The following is a 15,461-nucleotide window of genomic DNA, read 5'->3' on the forward strand; positions in this document are numbered from 1 at the left end:
TTAATAATACAAAAAAAAGAAAAAAACAAATAACTATTTAGTAATAAAATAGTAGATATATCCTTACTACGCATACAATAGAAATGTTTATTTTTCATTATTCGCTTGAAATATTATTATAGTCTAGGTACTTACGAAGATAGTTAGATTATTTACGTAGTAAAATAATATTATTACATAGGTATGTCATCTTAATCTCCTTAAACATTTAAAATCCTTAATTTTATTTCGTCTAATTTGTTTTTAATATACATATTAATATCAAGTAAAAGAGGTAACATTGCATAAAATAAACAAGAGCCACTTCGATTTTTCATTAAATCTTAAAAACTAATCTAATTGTAGTTACCTAGGTAAATAATAAAATTTTAAGTTATTCTAGCTTCAACACAGTATTGTTTTTGAATTTATACTTGTTTATCCATACTTAATATTATAAATGCGAAAGTAACTCTGTCTGTCTGTCTGTTACTCAATCACGCCTAAACTACTGAACCAATTTGCATGAAATTTGGTATGGAGATATTTTGATACCCGAGAAAGGACATAGGCTACCTTTTATTGCGAAATATGTACCACGGGCGAAGCCGGGGCGGACCTCTAGTTAGATATAAATTAATTAAAAGTAATCAATGTTCAATTAACCAAATTTTTATACCTAATATGAATAAAATAATATAAGCATACCTATTATTATTTTATTCGTAAAAAAAATATTTTTAAACCTATAACGCCTTATCGTATAGAATAGATTTAATATAAATCAAGCTTTGTGTCTGCGCTACATCATATAAATAAATAAAGAAAGTATTTAATTACTCGTGCATTATTTATATTGTAATGTTGCAGGAAAAATGTTACCGCTCAGTATCAGCAAAAGCCTCGTGCATACGAAAAAGAACAAAAAAACCGGCTCCTCTTAATATAAACGTTTCCAATAATACTCATCAATTACATTAGATACACGTACGTTTTATAAAGAAGACACTATTCATTTGAGATCAAAACACTATCATTGAACCACAATACCACTGCATTGTTTATTTAACTTTTTGGTAAGTAAGTGTTCGCCATAACGACACTAATAAGTTAGGCCCCGGTCTATCTTTGACAAAACCGTAAGTATGACTGAAGAGTTTGTAGCGAGACAACTTGCCTCAGGTACGATTTTCACGTTCATATAATCCGGCCGAGGGAAAGAGACCTTGTCTCGCTCTCTGAGAACCTGTGTAGCCTTAACTTTTAATAGCGCTACCTTATCCTGAGCAGATTATTGTATTTATATTGTAATAACAGAGGAACAAAGGGATAAATATACCAGTATGTATCTGAATTTTAGAAATAAAATATATTGCATTAAACTCAAACTCAAACATTTATTTATTCAATTAGACTTCTTCGAGAAGCACTTTTGAAACGTCAATACATATTTTTTACATTTACCACCGATTCGGAAAGCAGTATCTATGGAGAAGAACCGGCAAGAAACTCCATAGTTGCTCTTTTAAACATTTAATTATAATATAAATTGCAGCTATTGTTTCACTCTACATTAAAATAATTATTGACTTATTCCATTTTAATTAAATCATACTAAAATTTTAAATGTTATTTTTATGAAAAATGTCTATTTATTTACTTATTGTTTATATTTTTCTTAGTATGGTAGGTAATCAAGTTCAAGGTGTTTGTTCCTAGTCCCGGGTGTATTATCCGATCCACGTTATTGTGACGTCACTGCATTACAATGTAGCAGCATGCAACTAACACATGGCTGTCTCTTTCTAACCCTCTGTTCCCAGAGGAGACACATTCAAGGATATGGTGCACTCCTCAGTTCACTGCTCCCGCTGCGTCTTGCACGGAAGCCTTTAGTCGTTACTTTTACAAAAATTTAGGCAACCTTTATTATTACTGTAGTTGTTATAACAATTATGTACAATTTATAACTTTAATTGAGAAAATGGACCACTTACAATACTGTGCTATTTAAAGACGTGTATCGTGAGAGGAGCGAGTTTTTCTGTCTATGAATTAATAAGTCCTCTTTTTTTAAAAGACCTGTTTACACGTAAAACGCACTGTCCGTTATAGGTTCTATTTTTTGCTTCACTTGTCTTGGTCTACATTTTTACAACTGCCTGACATTATTAACAAGGTAGCAATTAATTTTAATAGGCTTTTCATTCCATTTTATTAGTACATATATAATAAATCGGTCTTAAAGTTACTATATAAGGAAATATTTAAAAAACCACGATTCCATCTTTAATAGTGTGATAAAATAGGAGATGTTATTTACTCAATATAAAGTACTTACTTGATCCTCATCGTCGTAATCGATCAAATCGTTCCTGTAATTAAATAAAATCGATTATGTTAAAACAAAGCTTTCAAATCCTTTTTGCATTGTATGCTCAGAAAATATAGAATATTATTGTTTGATTGTAAGTAATACTAGATGCTACTAATAAAAACTAAAGAAAAGGGAATTTATAGATTAGATAAAGTGAAAAAGTTTCTAATAAATATAAACAATTGTACCTGGAATGCACTTTTCTGATAACAGGCATTTGCGCTGTGCTGTCATGGATTCTAACTTGAGTCGGATCTATCTCTTCACATTCATCATCGTCATCATCATCATATGAAATATTGTGATTGGTGCGTTTTGCTAATATGGAATCCACAAATGGACTGTAAATTTGGTTTGAATTTCCTAATATATCATCGATGTCTGTGTACCGTGAAATATATTTTGCACCTTTAGAATACGACAAATTATTACGATTTCTATAGTTGCAGTTATTCTCATATGGCGAGCTTCGATCTCTATACAGATCTGCATAATTGGGGGTTTCTAGGCCTTCCGGGCTTCTCCGATCACCCAGAGGTTCATCGTCAGGTAAATGTAACGGGAAAGGAGGTATTTGTGAAGATGGCATATATACTTCAACTTCTTCGGAATCAGAAGAATCACTTTCTTCTTGAGGTGGCGGAGTGGGTAACTTTTCAATACCTTCTGGAATGTTTTTATCACTCGATAACCACCAAGGTCGCTCGCCTGATTCAATATGTCTTATTCGTCTGAAAGGAAACGATTTTTGGTCGGAACCAGATTTACTTAAACTCAAGTTATTGGGTGAGTCAGTTTTATTATTTTTAGAGGAACTGTCATTACTTGATAAAAACCAATCCTTTTGTTCTCCAGATTCCATTTGTCGAAGTTTATAGAAATTATAATTCTTTTCTTCACTTCTATCATCTTCGCTGGAAGATTTTCGAGGTGGAGTTAGCCTTTCAATACCTTCTGGTATATTTGCATTACTGTCTAACCACCAAGGCTTTTCTTCATCTATAAATAAGCATTTCTTTGACGACCTTTTTGAATCATTACTTTCTGATTTTTTCAGTTGCCTGAGTTGAGATTCGTTCTTATTCTCATTAGCTGTCTCATAAGTACTGGTATCAGTATTACTTTTATTACTGTTTTCTGATTCTAGCCACCACGATCTTTCACCAGATTCAATTCGCCGGATCCCTTTTAGTTTGACTAGATTGTCTTCATTTGAAGCGACTACATTATCTGTGTGACATTTATTTTTGCTTACAGCATTGTCTGATAGAAGTGTTGAAACATCCTTGCTAGTTGAATCTGATGTGGAATTATCAATCCATTTATTATTATCACTGGAATCCTGGTGACGTAGTTTAAAAAGATTAGTAACAGGTGCCAATGCCCGAATTAAGAATGATTTTGCTTCTTCCGTTCCATTTTCATTTTTATGTGATGCCGTTGTAGAGGAATGCTTATTAGATGTATCAGTTGGTAAAGATGTTTCATCTGCTGATGTTCGTGAGATATCGTTCGTTTTTGATTTGGATGCATTTTCATCTTCACTTATGGATGATGATAATGTTAAGCTTGATTCCGGGCTATTACTATCTCTCGATTTGTAATGTTTTATGCTCTGAGGGCCATTTTGTATTTTAGTCTTTTTTAAATTTTTTGTTATACTTTTATTTGAAGAAGCATTACTGCAACTGCCTTTTTCACTGCCTTGATCAGAATCAGTTGAACTAACAGATTTACTTCTTTTTTTTAGCTTTTTAGTGGAATTTGAATCTGTAGAATCCGTACTCGATTTTCGCCCTTTTCCTTTTTTAACCTTACTCGTACCCTCTGGTTTTGGAGGCTGAGGAGGTAGTTGATTATTTGTTATAGTAATTTCTGGAGAAACGAGTTCCGTCATAGAAACAGCAGATGGGCTTCTTGCTTTTTTTAATTTCAAATTAACATTTATAATGATTTCAGATGTTTCATCGTCCTTATTATTTTCGTATATATTAATGACATCTTGAGGAAAATCTGAAATTCTATTATCTTGATCATTACATTCATTGTCTTGTATATTTGCCGAAGGTTCTTCTTGAGTACTTTCTTGTACAACAGGTTCTTTGCTTCTACTTCGGCTACATCTGTCTCTGTAAGAATTTGAATTATCTCTTAGTGTAGAATACTGTGTTGAATATCTTCCTGCATAACCTGTATAGCTGTTAATGTTTGGAGAATAATATGTCCAGTTCGTAACACTTGTCCTACTGGTACCCGCAAACCGACTTGTTCTTGTGGGATCATCTAATCTATCAGATTGGATTTCTTTGTCAATTGCATCTGGTCTTTTTTTCTTTCTAGTTATTATTTTTTCTATCGTTTTAGCCAGGTCAGCTCTTCTTATTCGAACATAAGATGAAGATCCAGGTGGCGTTGGCGATGTATGTCGTGTTATTACTGTGACAGTTTCTAATTCTTCGTCGTCACCTACATCAATTTGATTTTTGTCTTTATTATTTACGTCTGAAACATCTCTCTTTGGCAAATTTTTCTCCTCAACTATAATATTTGGTAAGACGGGTTTTGCTGGTTCATGTTTTGGAATTTCTATATGATTAACAGGAGAAACTGAAGGTCGCTTAACTGGTGTCGGGCTTCTAAGATAAGACGAAGATGACAAACGATTGGCTATTGCATATCTGTTTACAGTAATTTCAGGTTTTATTTCGGATCTTGTTGTTGGGCGGCTGTAATTTATTTCAGATTTTGTTTCATTTCTTGTTGTGGGGCGGCTATAATTAATTTCGGGTTTGGTTTCAGTTCTTGCGGTCGTACGATTGTAATTTATTTCCGGTTTTGTATCTGCTCTCGAAACAGGACGAGTGTAACTTACAGAACGGGGATAAAGTTTGTAGTTCGACAGACTGCTGTAGCCTGAGGACTTTTCAGTCTTTGTTGGAATGTCTTTGTCACGTTCTGTGGATCCATTATCTTTGCACTTTTCTTTAAAACTTGTTTTTCTTTCGGGGCTAGCTTGACGTGAATGCCTGTTTAGCTTATATTTCGATGTTGAAGATACAGGACTAACTTCTCTGCTTTTATTTGTACTGACGGATGGAATTGATAGCTTTGAATAATCTTTTTTCTCGAACTTAGAGGATGTGGTTGGTGTATGTGATTTATCAATATTTGTTTTATTGTAGCTAGCATATCTATTAGCAATGGCGCTGATTGGTGTTTCTTCACGGGCATTGCGGTCGGAAAGTACTGGAATACTGGATGTCTTAATGGATGAAGTTGTAGTGTATTTTGTAGTAAGTGATGCTGGACGTTCTGTGGCTGTGTTGGTCGTAGACCTTCCCGCGTCTCTATTTCTATTATACGACGATGAATCATACTGAAATAATAATAAGTATCATTAAATGCATATAATATAATATAAATGCATATTGTTAAATGCTATTACAGGCAGAGTATCCGTCAAGCAGACGTAGAAATATTAAATCCATAATCCTCATTCAACACTATAAAATTAATCCTTTTACCAATTTATAAATAGCAGCAGGAATGCGTATACGAGTATATAGATTATACCATACGTAGGGATTTAATCGAGCCCTTCACTCTTGGTACTGTCTGATTACTTATTGAGTGATCACAATAACAAAAAAGTACATTATTTAGTTGAAATATTTCTCAGATTGAGGGCCGATTTTTCAATGCTTGGATAAATTCGTCGAATAATGTATAAAACTACCATCTTAAAAACGTATTCTAATTGCCCGTATTTGACAGTTTACGTGACATTTTAATATTATCGTGTAATACTTTATTGGACGGATAAGTTTTATCCAAACATTGAAAAATTGGCCCTTAGGAATAATAAAGATAGGTACTTACGTAATTTCGGAAAGACATTTTAACTTGCTCTTATCATGTATCCATATGCTGTGTAATTGCAAATTGAATTATTCTGAAAATAGATAGAAAATATACTTTAAAAAATGGTTGACAGTGGATAGTATATATGTAAAAAAGAAAGAAAGATAGACATATAGCAAATAAGACTTGTATATTTCTACTATAAACTCTTCATCTGCTAGTTTCTCGTAACACACTATGGTATTATTAAAATAAAAATAGCCTTAGGTATTCAGCGTATCCGGATACATTCATCTTAATAGCAAATTTTTCAGAACTAACGCTTGGGCAATTATAAGCTTTAACACGCAGAGTTAAGGATCATAATAACTTGCTAGATTCAATTTATTTTGTTTTATCTCATTAATAGTAACCACAATATATAGGAAGTAAGGTGCCTGCTATTGAACTACCAATTGGTCGAATCTATGGAATGAAATGTGGCGTGCTTTGTTTCTCACACTTGTAAAAATGCAATAGTAGAAAAAAAATGTTCTGTACTATGAGTTTTCTGTTCAATTTCATTATTTGCAACGACCTAAAAATGTATTTAGAACATTATACTAGTCAATCATTTATGGTCGGGATTGAAATTAAATCTGAATTCAATGTTTTAACGCATTTTCTTACATATAAGAAATAATCAACATTTTCTACAATAAAAAATATTTATGTAATAAGCAACATTGAACCTGAGTTATATTTATCATCAGCCCATTGTATTTACTTTCCTTATTAATTTATGTTTTTGTCACAAGAAATATAAATGTTACAAAAATAATAGCCAAGTGTACTTTACCGAGACCTACTGCCTATGCCGAGACAGAAATGTGAACTATTCCCGGCACAATAATTGTCCATCTTGAAACAAACGCCAGCATTTCCGACTGAATTAATTACACAATAAATTCATTGTGTAGTGAAAATACGTTCTATTTCCGTCCCAAAAGCTTTATGTCTCATTCTAAGTATCGCCTTCGAATATTTACCTTCTGTTTTGTAATCGATGTGAAACTGTTTCAGGATAATCCATACTAATATGTATTAGAAGTGTGAATGATTCTGTCTGTCTGTGAGTGTTTGTGTGTGTGCACGTGGTTATGTGTGCATATTGTGCGTGTGTGTGTTTGTGTGTGTGTGAATATATCAATGTAAGTCTTGAATTTTTAAAGTTAAGTCTTTATCTTTAGGTGTGTGATTTGATTGCGTTTAATATTGAAAAGTCTCGTTCGTTCAAGTGACTATACTTATGGAAATACAAGCGCCTCTATCCAAAAGATTCTTCTTTTCGGAATTAACGACCGTAGTCAGTACCATTGTAATAATTGTAGCGATAGACTGATAATAATTTTGTTGTTTAGTTTGAGTAGCATTTTCTATTTATTACCTACTTATAAGTGTAAAGATCCCAGTGATGGAGATAAACGCATATAGCGTTATATGTTATAATTAAATAATTATTTCTTAGTTCTTATAATTATTATTCTTGTTCAATCGAAATTAGCCGGGGCGAGTGGGCAGTAGAGGATATTTATAATTTCTATGAATAATCCCAAGTGAGTCTTTCAACGAGTGACTCTATTAAATAGTTACTCAGGTAGTAACTATTTTATAGTTGGGTACTCGGTTTCAGTTCGACAAACTAACCGCAATCCTGTTACAAATGACTCGAAATTTTGTGTCAATATCTCCCGGTCTATTGTATACTAGTACCTTACTGAAGCTATGTGGCGAAAATTTAAAAAACAAAATATTATTAGTAAATATTTTGTTATACGTTTATTGTGTCAACGTTGAATTAAATGATATTATACAGATGGATATTAAAAATAAAGCCTTACTAGCCAAATGTAAAAAGTTTCTTAGTTTTTATTTACGTCACGATAGAGGGATTTAATCACAGATCACAGAAACGATTTAATTAATGTTATGATTTTTATGTCTTCTACGAGGCTGAAGTGTGAGTGCATTAGTGGTATAAGGTATTAGGCCAGTTTTAACTGCAGTGAAATATCTTTCTATAGGTAATAAATTTTCTTTGACTATACGGACGATTCCGTAGGCCAATATGATCGATAAAAATACTTTCAAAGCAAGGAAGTTACGAAAGGAAAACTCATGGTGTATTATGATGGTGGTAGTATGTTTGGTGTGTGGTGTTGTTGGATAGTATTCAATACATACCTAATTATAATTTATTTCGAGCATACGGTACGTCAATGACATTTGTAACTATTTTCTTAAACGTCGTTGGGACATCGGCCTATTTATCACCTACGGAAAAACTACGGAAGTAATTAAATAAGATAAACAAATAATGTATTTGGAAATTTTAGCACTAAACATACTAATTATACAGCGTATAAGAGATGTTTTGAAATTAAAAAGTTAAGAAATAGCTCATTTATAATAGATACTTCGAATATTCATACTCATTATAGTTAGATTTAAAAGAAAACAAAAATCCAAGATGAAGAGGTATTTGGTTTAACACCTATAACGACCTATTTTAAATAGAATACCTTTTTAGAATTTCGATAAACAGAGTAATATATTAACTATCTACTCATATTTTAATCGTCACATTAGCGCAGACAAATTCGCTGGCAATAGCTTGAGCGGGATAATATTATGTAAGTCTCATAGACATTTTCCTACCTGGCACGAGTCACTCTCGGATTCAGTGAATGACCTGAGAAAACATTGTTTCTACGTATAGTCAATTATCTGTGCCTATGAATCATTATAAATACCTAGCGAGGTTCTTTAATTTGACAAATGATGAATATTAAGTGTATGCTAAGTTATGTAATTATACAAATATATACAAGCCTATTGCTCGGCCCATTCACTATGCAATTTATTCATTGAATAGGTATGTACGGTAGATACATTAAATATTTTTATAATTAGCAGTTAATAATATTAATTTTTGATTTCGTAAATACACTACCCTGGTCCCTGACTTGTGTTTTGTTGATAAATTCGGAACTTCTATCCAAAGAAGTTACTGACATAGGAGCTTTATACCTTAAAACCATCAAATTATATTTTTGAAAAGTCTGGCTGTGGAAAGAGCTTTTGAGGTGCCTAGTATTCTGTAAGTAGTCTATACAAAGAATATCCAAATAATGTTAGATATAAATAATTATTAACAAGGAAATTATTGTAAGTAAAGTTATTCAAAATAAGATCTTATCTCGAGGCTTGCGTTATTAAAATATTGCTGTGAGAATATATTATACTGTGTAAAGATTATACATTTTTGAATCTACTACACTCTTAGTAAGGAACTTTGATCACAATCACAATTAGACACAACTATTAGTATTTTTACAAATCATACCGATTGAAAAATATTCAAGAGCATTTTCCTAGCTCACAACAACGAATTACTTACATATTTTTCATAACATATATATCTTTATGTGTAATTTAATCGCGATCGGATCCCAATGTAATGTAAGAGTCGAAATAGATCCGCAACAAACAATTAAAATAGTGGATCTGTTAGATGTATTTCTGTCGAAAGTACATTACGAAAATAAATGGCCTACTCTCTGTTTTAAGTGTCAAAGACTCGGAGTTCGGCGCGGGTTGTTGCCTCGCCCAAAATGGGGACACCACGTCTTCCCGCCTGTCACCTAGCTAGCCCAATATTCTAAGAATTAATCAATTACTTAGCAATTAACGCTCCCCGAGGGATATATTTCACGACGCAGAAGGGCCATTTAACAGTTCAATGCGTTTTTAAAAACTGCGCCTGATATATTTTTTGTGTCGACAATAATGTTTATCTTTTTTGAAAAAAAATTTAAATCGAGTATATTATATGCTGAGCCGAATATTTATTATTGAATATACTACTGTATTTAAAATTATTTGAATGATCAAAAGAAGTTTCGATGTAGAATACGACGGTGAGCAATTACCATAAATAGTACGCTTTTGGATTAAAAGTAACGCACAAAAAATGAAGTGGTACTAAACAATAACCATAAACGTTAAAAGAATGAACTTTCTTTGATGACGTTTTAAATTAGCCATATAATGAAATTGCCTGGATGCATTATAATAAATTCTGAAGTACCTACAATGGACAAAGTGCTCTCGCAATGGAAAAATTAATAAAGTACGTTTAGTAAATAAAAACTGTTAGCAGCAGTTCGTAACAAAACTTTAATTTGGGTACATTAGGTGTCGTGATATTTTAATATTTTATACTTTAATGAAGTAAAGAAACATTAATATTCTCCCTGTCCTCTTTCTTTACTGTCAACATAAACAAGTCAAATCAATAAACAAAAGTGAAAGACCCGAAAATAGTTTAATTAGAAGAAAAACAGTGTTTACGAAATAAAAACTAAAAGCTCACCACATTCTATTGAGATCGGTACCTACTTTCCTTGAATCGAATAGGAAGTGTTGGATCCTATATCAATTAAATATCTAAGTACTCCAAATGTCGTATCGTAATTATGTATCTGTATTTTGTTATTAGCAATTTGAAACGACTGTTTCGGACATTATACATTTGACTTTAAAAAATTCAAACACAATTTTTTTCGCAATTTTTTGAGTAAATTCTGCATTAAACTTGTGTGATAGTTAACGTTTTATTTATATCCCTATATATACAGATCAAAGCTGCAAGCATACAATGCAACCATAAATATTGCGAAGTCAGTACACTTTTTATATCGTAAATGTTGCTACCAGTTCTAAATGCGCACCAACAAGGCGCAGTCTCCTGTCTCACAGAGATGACAGGACCACTGTGCTCACGCATATTAAAGCAAACTTACAATATAAATACTGTATTTGAACCTTATGTCTACTGGGGTACAGGTGAAAATGTAATTTGATCGATTTGTTGATCATAGAATAGCATGCTTGTGTGGATGGCGGCGTAGTTAAAAATAAGTAAAGCGCATTCGATGCAATGGGATATCCTGACAAATTATTTTTATATATCCCCGTTTGTCCCTATATCCGTTAGTGGGTGCGTTCTCAGGAAGCATTTTTTTTTAATTTGCCATCCAATATATCACTTTTGCTAAAAATAAAGAATTCAGGTACAATGCTGAAGTTGTATAACTAGGTATAAGAGTGTAGCTTTGTGTGCTTACATTCATATAATATATCGGTACGGTACATACAGTCTAGGTTCATAATTCGCCTTATAATTATTGTCTCAAAGTCAATTGATATCTTGTTAATATAAGTTTTCCTAACAATATTGTTTAAAACGCTACTCTATGTTTACAGCTCATATAGTGGTTTGTTTTCATAATACGTGGGTGAATTTAGAGTTACCACATAAACGTATTTATGTATTTATAGTACTTCAATTTCACGAAGTTTAGAGACATGCGCAGAATATCGTACAATTAGTAAATTAGAGGTATATAATTTCATTTTAATTTAAAGTAGATGAGTTTTGTTTATATAAATACGATAAATAAACATATTGGTATGCATATTACATGTTTCACAAAAAGTTGTTTAGATGAAATCGCTATTTAGCGACAAGTCTATTGTTTTCATTTCAAATTACTTAGTTTAAGTCTTATAGTAAAGTTTTAAAGGAATAAAGCATAAATGAAATAAATAAAGTTATTTTCTTTGGTGGACACCCTTTTTTATATTCCATTTCTTTAACAAAATTTTACATAATAATATAATCTGTTTGTTATTATTTTAGTATTCCTTTTAGATTTTATTTCTATCGCAATGAAATGAATACATTAGTAACTAGCAGTTCCTATATTTATTAGTGTTTATTCTATTGTACATGATCTGAATTATATATTGCGTTTCTTTTCAGTTATTTTTAGTAGAAATTCCCTTCAGAGTCTAAAAATATTAAGCCATCGAAATTTACGGTAATCTAGATGCACGAACAAATGTTTCATTTTGAATTTGATAGATCTATATATTTGCTTTTTGCTTCATATGAAATACACCCAGATTTTTTACAAAGGCATATAAACCCGATTAAAAATAAACGTTGTACAGGCATGTGAATAATATGGCTCTATTTAGAGCAAAATTAGTTTGTATTTGGAGTAACCGATCGCCTACACTTTTTACTGCGAATTACTGGTTCACTAAAATTTACTTTGATTTCGATAGATTTATCTGGAATACGTTTTTCCGTAGCCTGATAAATAAAATAAATTACAAATCGGATTGTGATTATTGTTCTTTTAAAACTTATAGATCAACTAGTTATAATTAAAGACTCCAACGCGCACTACAAATATAAATCTATGGACGGTTGACCGAAAAAAACTAGAACAAAAAGTCATTGTAATTTGCGTAGGTTCATACATCGTCAACAAACACGCTCGTCCACTTCATTTCTAAACATTTGTAAAAGAACTGTGACTAATTGTGTACAGTCAACTAATATTCACATTCACTGGCTGAAACACAACTGTGTTACGCGCTGAAATCCCAGCTTTCCGCGTGTTTCGAAAAACTCTCAATAAATTCAGCGGAAGGAGAACACGTAGGTACATAAAACTGACGATACGGTCCTAAATAATTACATTATAGTGTTGAACTTGACATACATCCCAACACTGTTTTTGCCAGAACATTTATTTATGAGTTTCAGATAAATATACATGTTTAACGTATTTGTCGCACAGTTTTATATCGGAACGTAGATCCAACAATAAAATGGCTCCGTACGCGATTAATTTACGGCTCATAATATTATGTAAAATTGAAAGAACAAAAGCTTTTTGATTTATTTGCTGCACGAAACTGTACCTACAGTTAATTGGAACAACTGTTAATATTAATAATACATTAAATAAAGGTGTGACAGATATCATATTATCGTTACACACATCGTTATGTTACGAGCTTCAAATGAAATGAACTTTCTGTGAAAATTGACACATTTGAATATTGTTTACGTAATGCAAATTATATAGAGGCTTACAAAGGGCATCATTTACAAAAACACATGCAGTAATGAAACTTGAATCGATTCGGTACTATAAAGTAAAAATTAAAGATGACTTGCATACTCATAGTCTAAAATAAAGTTATAAATATTAATACAAATATAGGTAGGTACATTATATCCTATGATTTTATAAACTTTGAATACAAATATATTATAAATATATATATGTATCTACTTCGATTGATTTCTATTCAATGAAGTTAAGTTTCTTTTATTTATTTATATTCCAATATCATATCAAGCAATATTAATAAGTATATACCACGTACCTACATACGTGGTACGGTCTACATCAAAATAGTAGGTAAATTAAATATTTATAAACAACAATGTTAATGTGAAACAATTTAAGGAATTAACCACTCAATGTCTCAATATTAAGCCCCTTTACTTCTTCCAATAAGATTGCACTCAATCTGTTTAAAACCGTCCAAAAACTGCAGAACTGAACACAAAATTCCGAAATCGTTTATACTTTCAGGGCCGATCACTGAACAGTGTATTGTTTTGTCGTTAATTGCGATACTAGTGTTTAATTATCTGTCTTAAGAATACGGAAGTGTTTAGTTATAATGGTAAAAGAAAATAAGGTTATTTAACTAACCTGTTTGGTTATGCGCGTGCGATGCAAGGCGGGCGGTCGGCGACTGGGCGGGCGGCGGCGACCACTCTGCACTCTACACTCGTTTTGTTACACAAGCGAGACGGCAACGAGACGGAAACGAGACGCATGCGGGATACATGTTATTTTTCAGCGAATGCATTCGGGAATTAATATTCAAATTTCGAGGGGAAGTAAATTCGGCAAGAGCTTTTGCTAGCTATAATGAATTTTGTCGTGAGCTTTGCGGTTCTATAGTTTATCATAAACGAGGAAATAAGTTTATATTTGTAAATTCACGTACTAATGACACCTAATAAGTTCGCTTTATGCATACTTATCTGACAAATTATGGCTGGAATTTATATTAGGAAGCTACTACTTTCAGCTTTTTCAATAAAACGGAAATATCCGGTCTTCTTATTTTAAAATTAGAGAAAGAATACTAAAAATCTCTTTTATTACCTATGTATTGATGAAAATTACTTTACATTTGTTTTGAAGGAAGAAAACTACCCATATTTTCAAAGATTTCTATTCGCCCAACTCACATTACTTATTAATAGAAATATATTGTATTGATTTGAATTCATAAGCTCATGTTTAAAAAGATTCAAGTGTATCAACACTTGAATCTTTTTTCAATTATTCTGTAAATCAAAAGTATCGTTTGAAATATCTGAATATGACTAAATATGTATGTGTATCCTTTATCGTAGTTATTATTGCACTACCCATTTATGTATTTATTCCTCTATTGTACCAAAGGTTGTCTGGAAGAATTGTACTTAGTGTAGGTTATATTTATGTGTTTGTATTTCTTGTTTTGTTATATTTAAGTGCAATAAAGTATTTATAAATAAAAAAAAAAAAAAAAATAAATATGACTTCACAATACTTATACATTATATCTTTGTTTTCTCTACATTATTTGTAGGTTTCAACATTTATAAAAAAATAATAGTTAGCGGTTAATAATATTTATATATTAATATGCAATAAACCTCACCCTTACTTAATTTAAAAGTTGTCATAACTCATACTGCTCGGAAACGGCTAGACCAATTTATATCAAATTTTATGTATGTTCGGTAGGTAGCTCTATAAATAGTCTATATATTATAACGTAATTTCATACCTCGAAGTGATAAGAAGGTACTAGACAGGACAACGTTTGCCGGCTTAGCTAAATATTTTTCTAATAACACATAATATATAAACCAAAAACCACACAAAAACCATTGTCTGTATCACTTAGCGACATCTGTGTATTCTTTCAGGTATTTTTGTGTAAGTATAAGAAATTTGTGTAGTGCAGGAATACTTCAATAGATGGCGTATATAACAAAACTATATGAATGGAGTTTTTCGCTTTTTTCAAATTATAATACTTTTGATACAATATTTTGATGAAATACTACAAGGCTACCGAGTAACACACACGGTAAACAGGCTGTTATTTTGTTTATTTTACACTTCTTTACATTTCTTCTGACATTAATATTCTTATATTATGTACTAGATTTCCGCCCGCGGCTTCGAACGCGTTTTCAAAGGAAAACCCGCATAGTTCCCGTTCCCGTGGGATTTCCGGGATAAAACCTATCCTATGTGTTAAATGT

At 31.7% G+C, this 15,461-nt stretch overlaps 1 protein-coding gene across 1 annotated transcript in view; it reads right to left on the reverse strand.

The window, feature by feature from the left end:
- Fhos (Formin homology 2 domain containing) overlaps positions 1–13,913 on the reverse strand; it is a 45,487-nt gene extending 31,574 nt beyond the window's left edge. The window contains exons 1-4 of the mRNA XM_090102232.1: positions 13,843–13,913; positions 6,236–6,308; positions 2,545–5,732; positions 2,321–2,354 (exon numbers count right to left, since the gene is read on the reverse strand). Coding sequence (XP_089958358.1) covers positions 2,321–2,354; positions 2,545–5,732; positions 6,236–6,253 — 3,240 coding nt within the window. The 5' untranslated portion in view covers positions 6,254–6,308; positions 13,843–13,913. The remainder of the gene's footprint in view (positions 1–2,320; positions 2,355–2,544; positions 5,733–6,235; positions 6,309–13,842) is intronic.
- Between the last annotated feature and the right edge of the window lie 1,548 nt (positions 13,914–15,461).

Source organism: Colias eurytheme, chromosome 1, assembly GCF_061535395.1.
Source record: "Colias eurytheme isolate Ceu_HAF_F1 chromosome 1, ilColEury1 Martin Lab GWU primary, whole genome shotgun sequence".
Classification (NCBI taxonomy): Eukaryota; Metazoa; Arthropoda; class Insecta; order Lepidoptera; family Pieridae; genus Colias; species Colias eurytheme.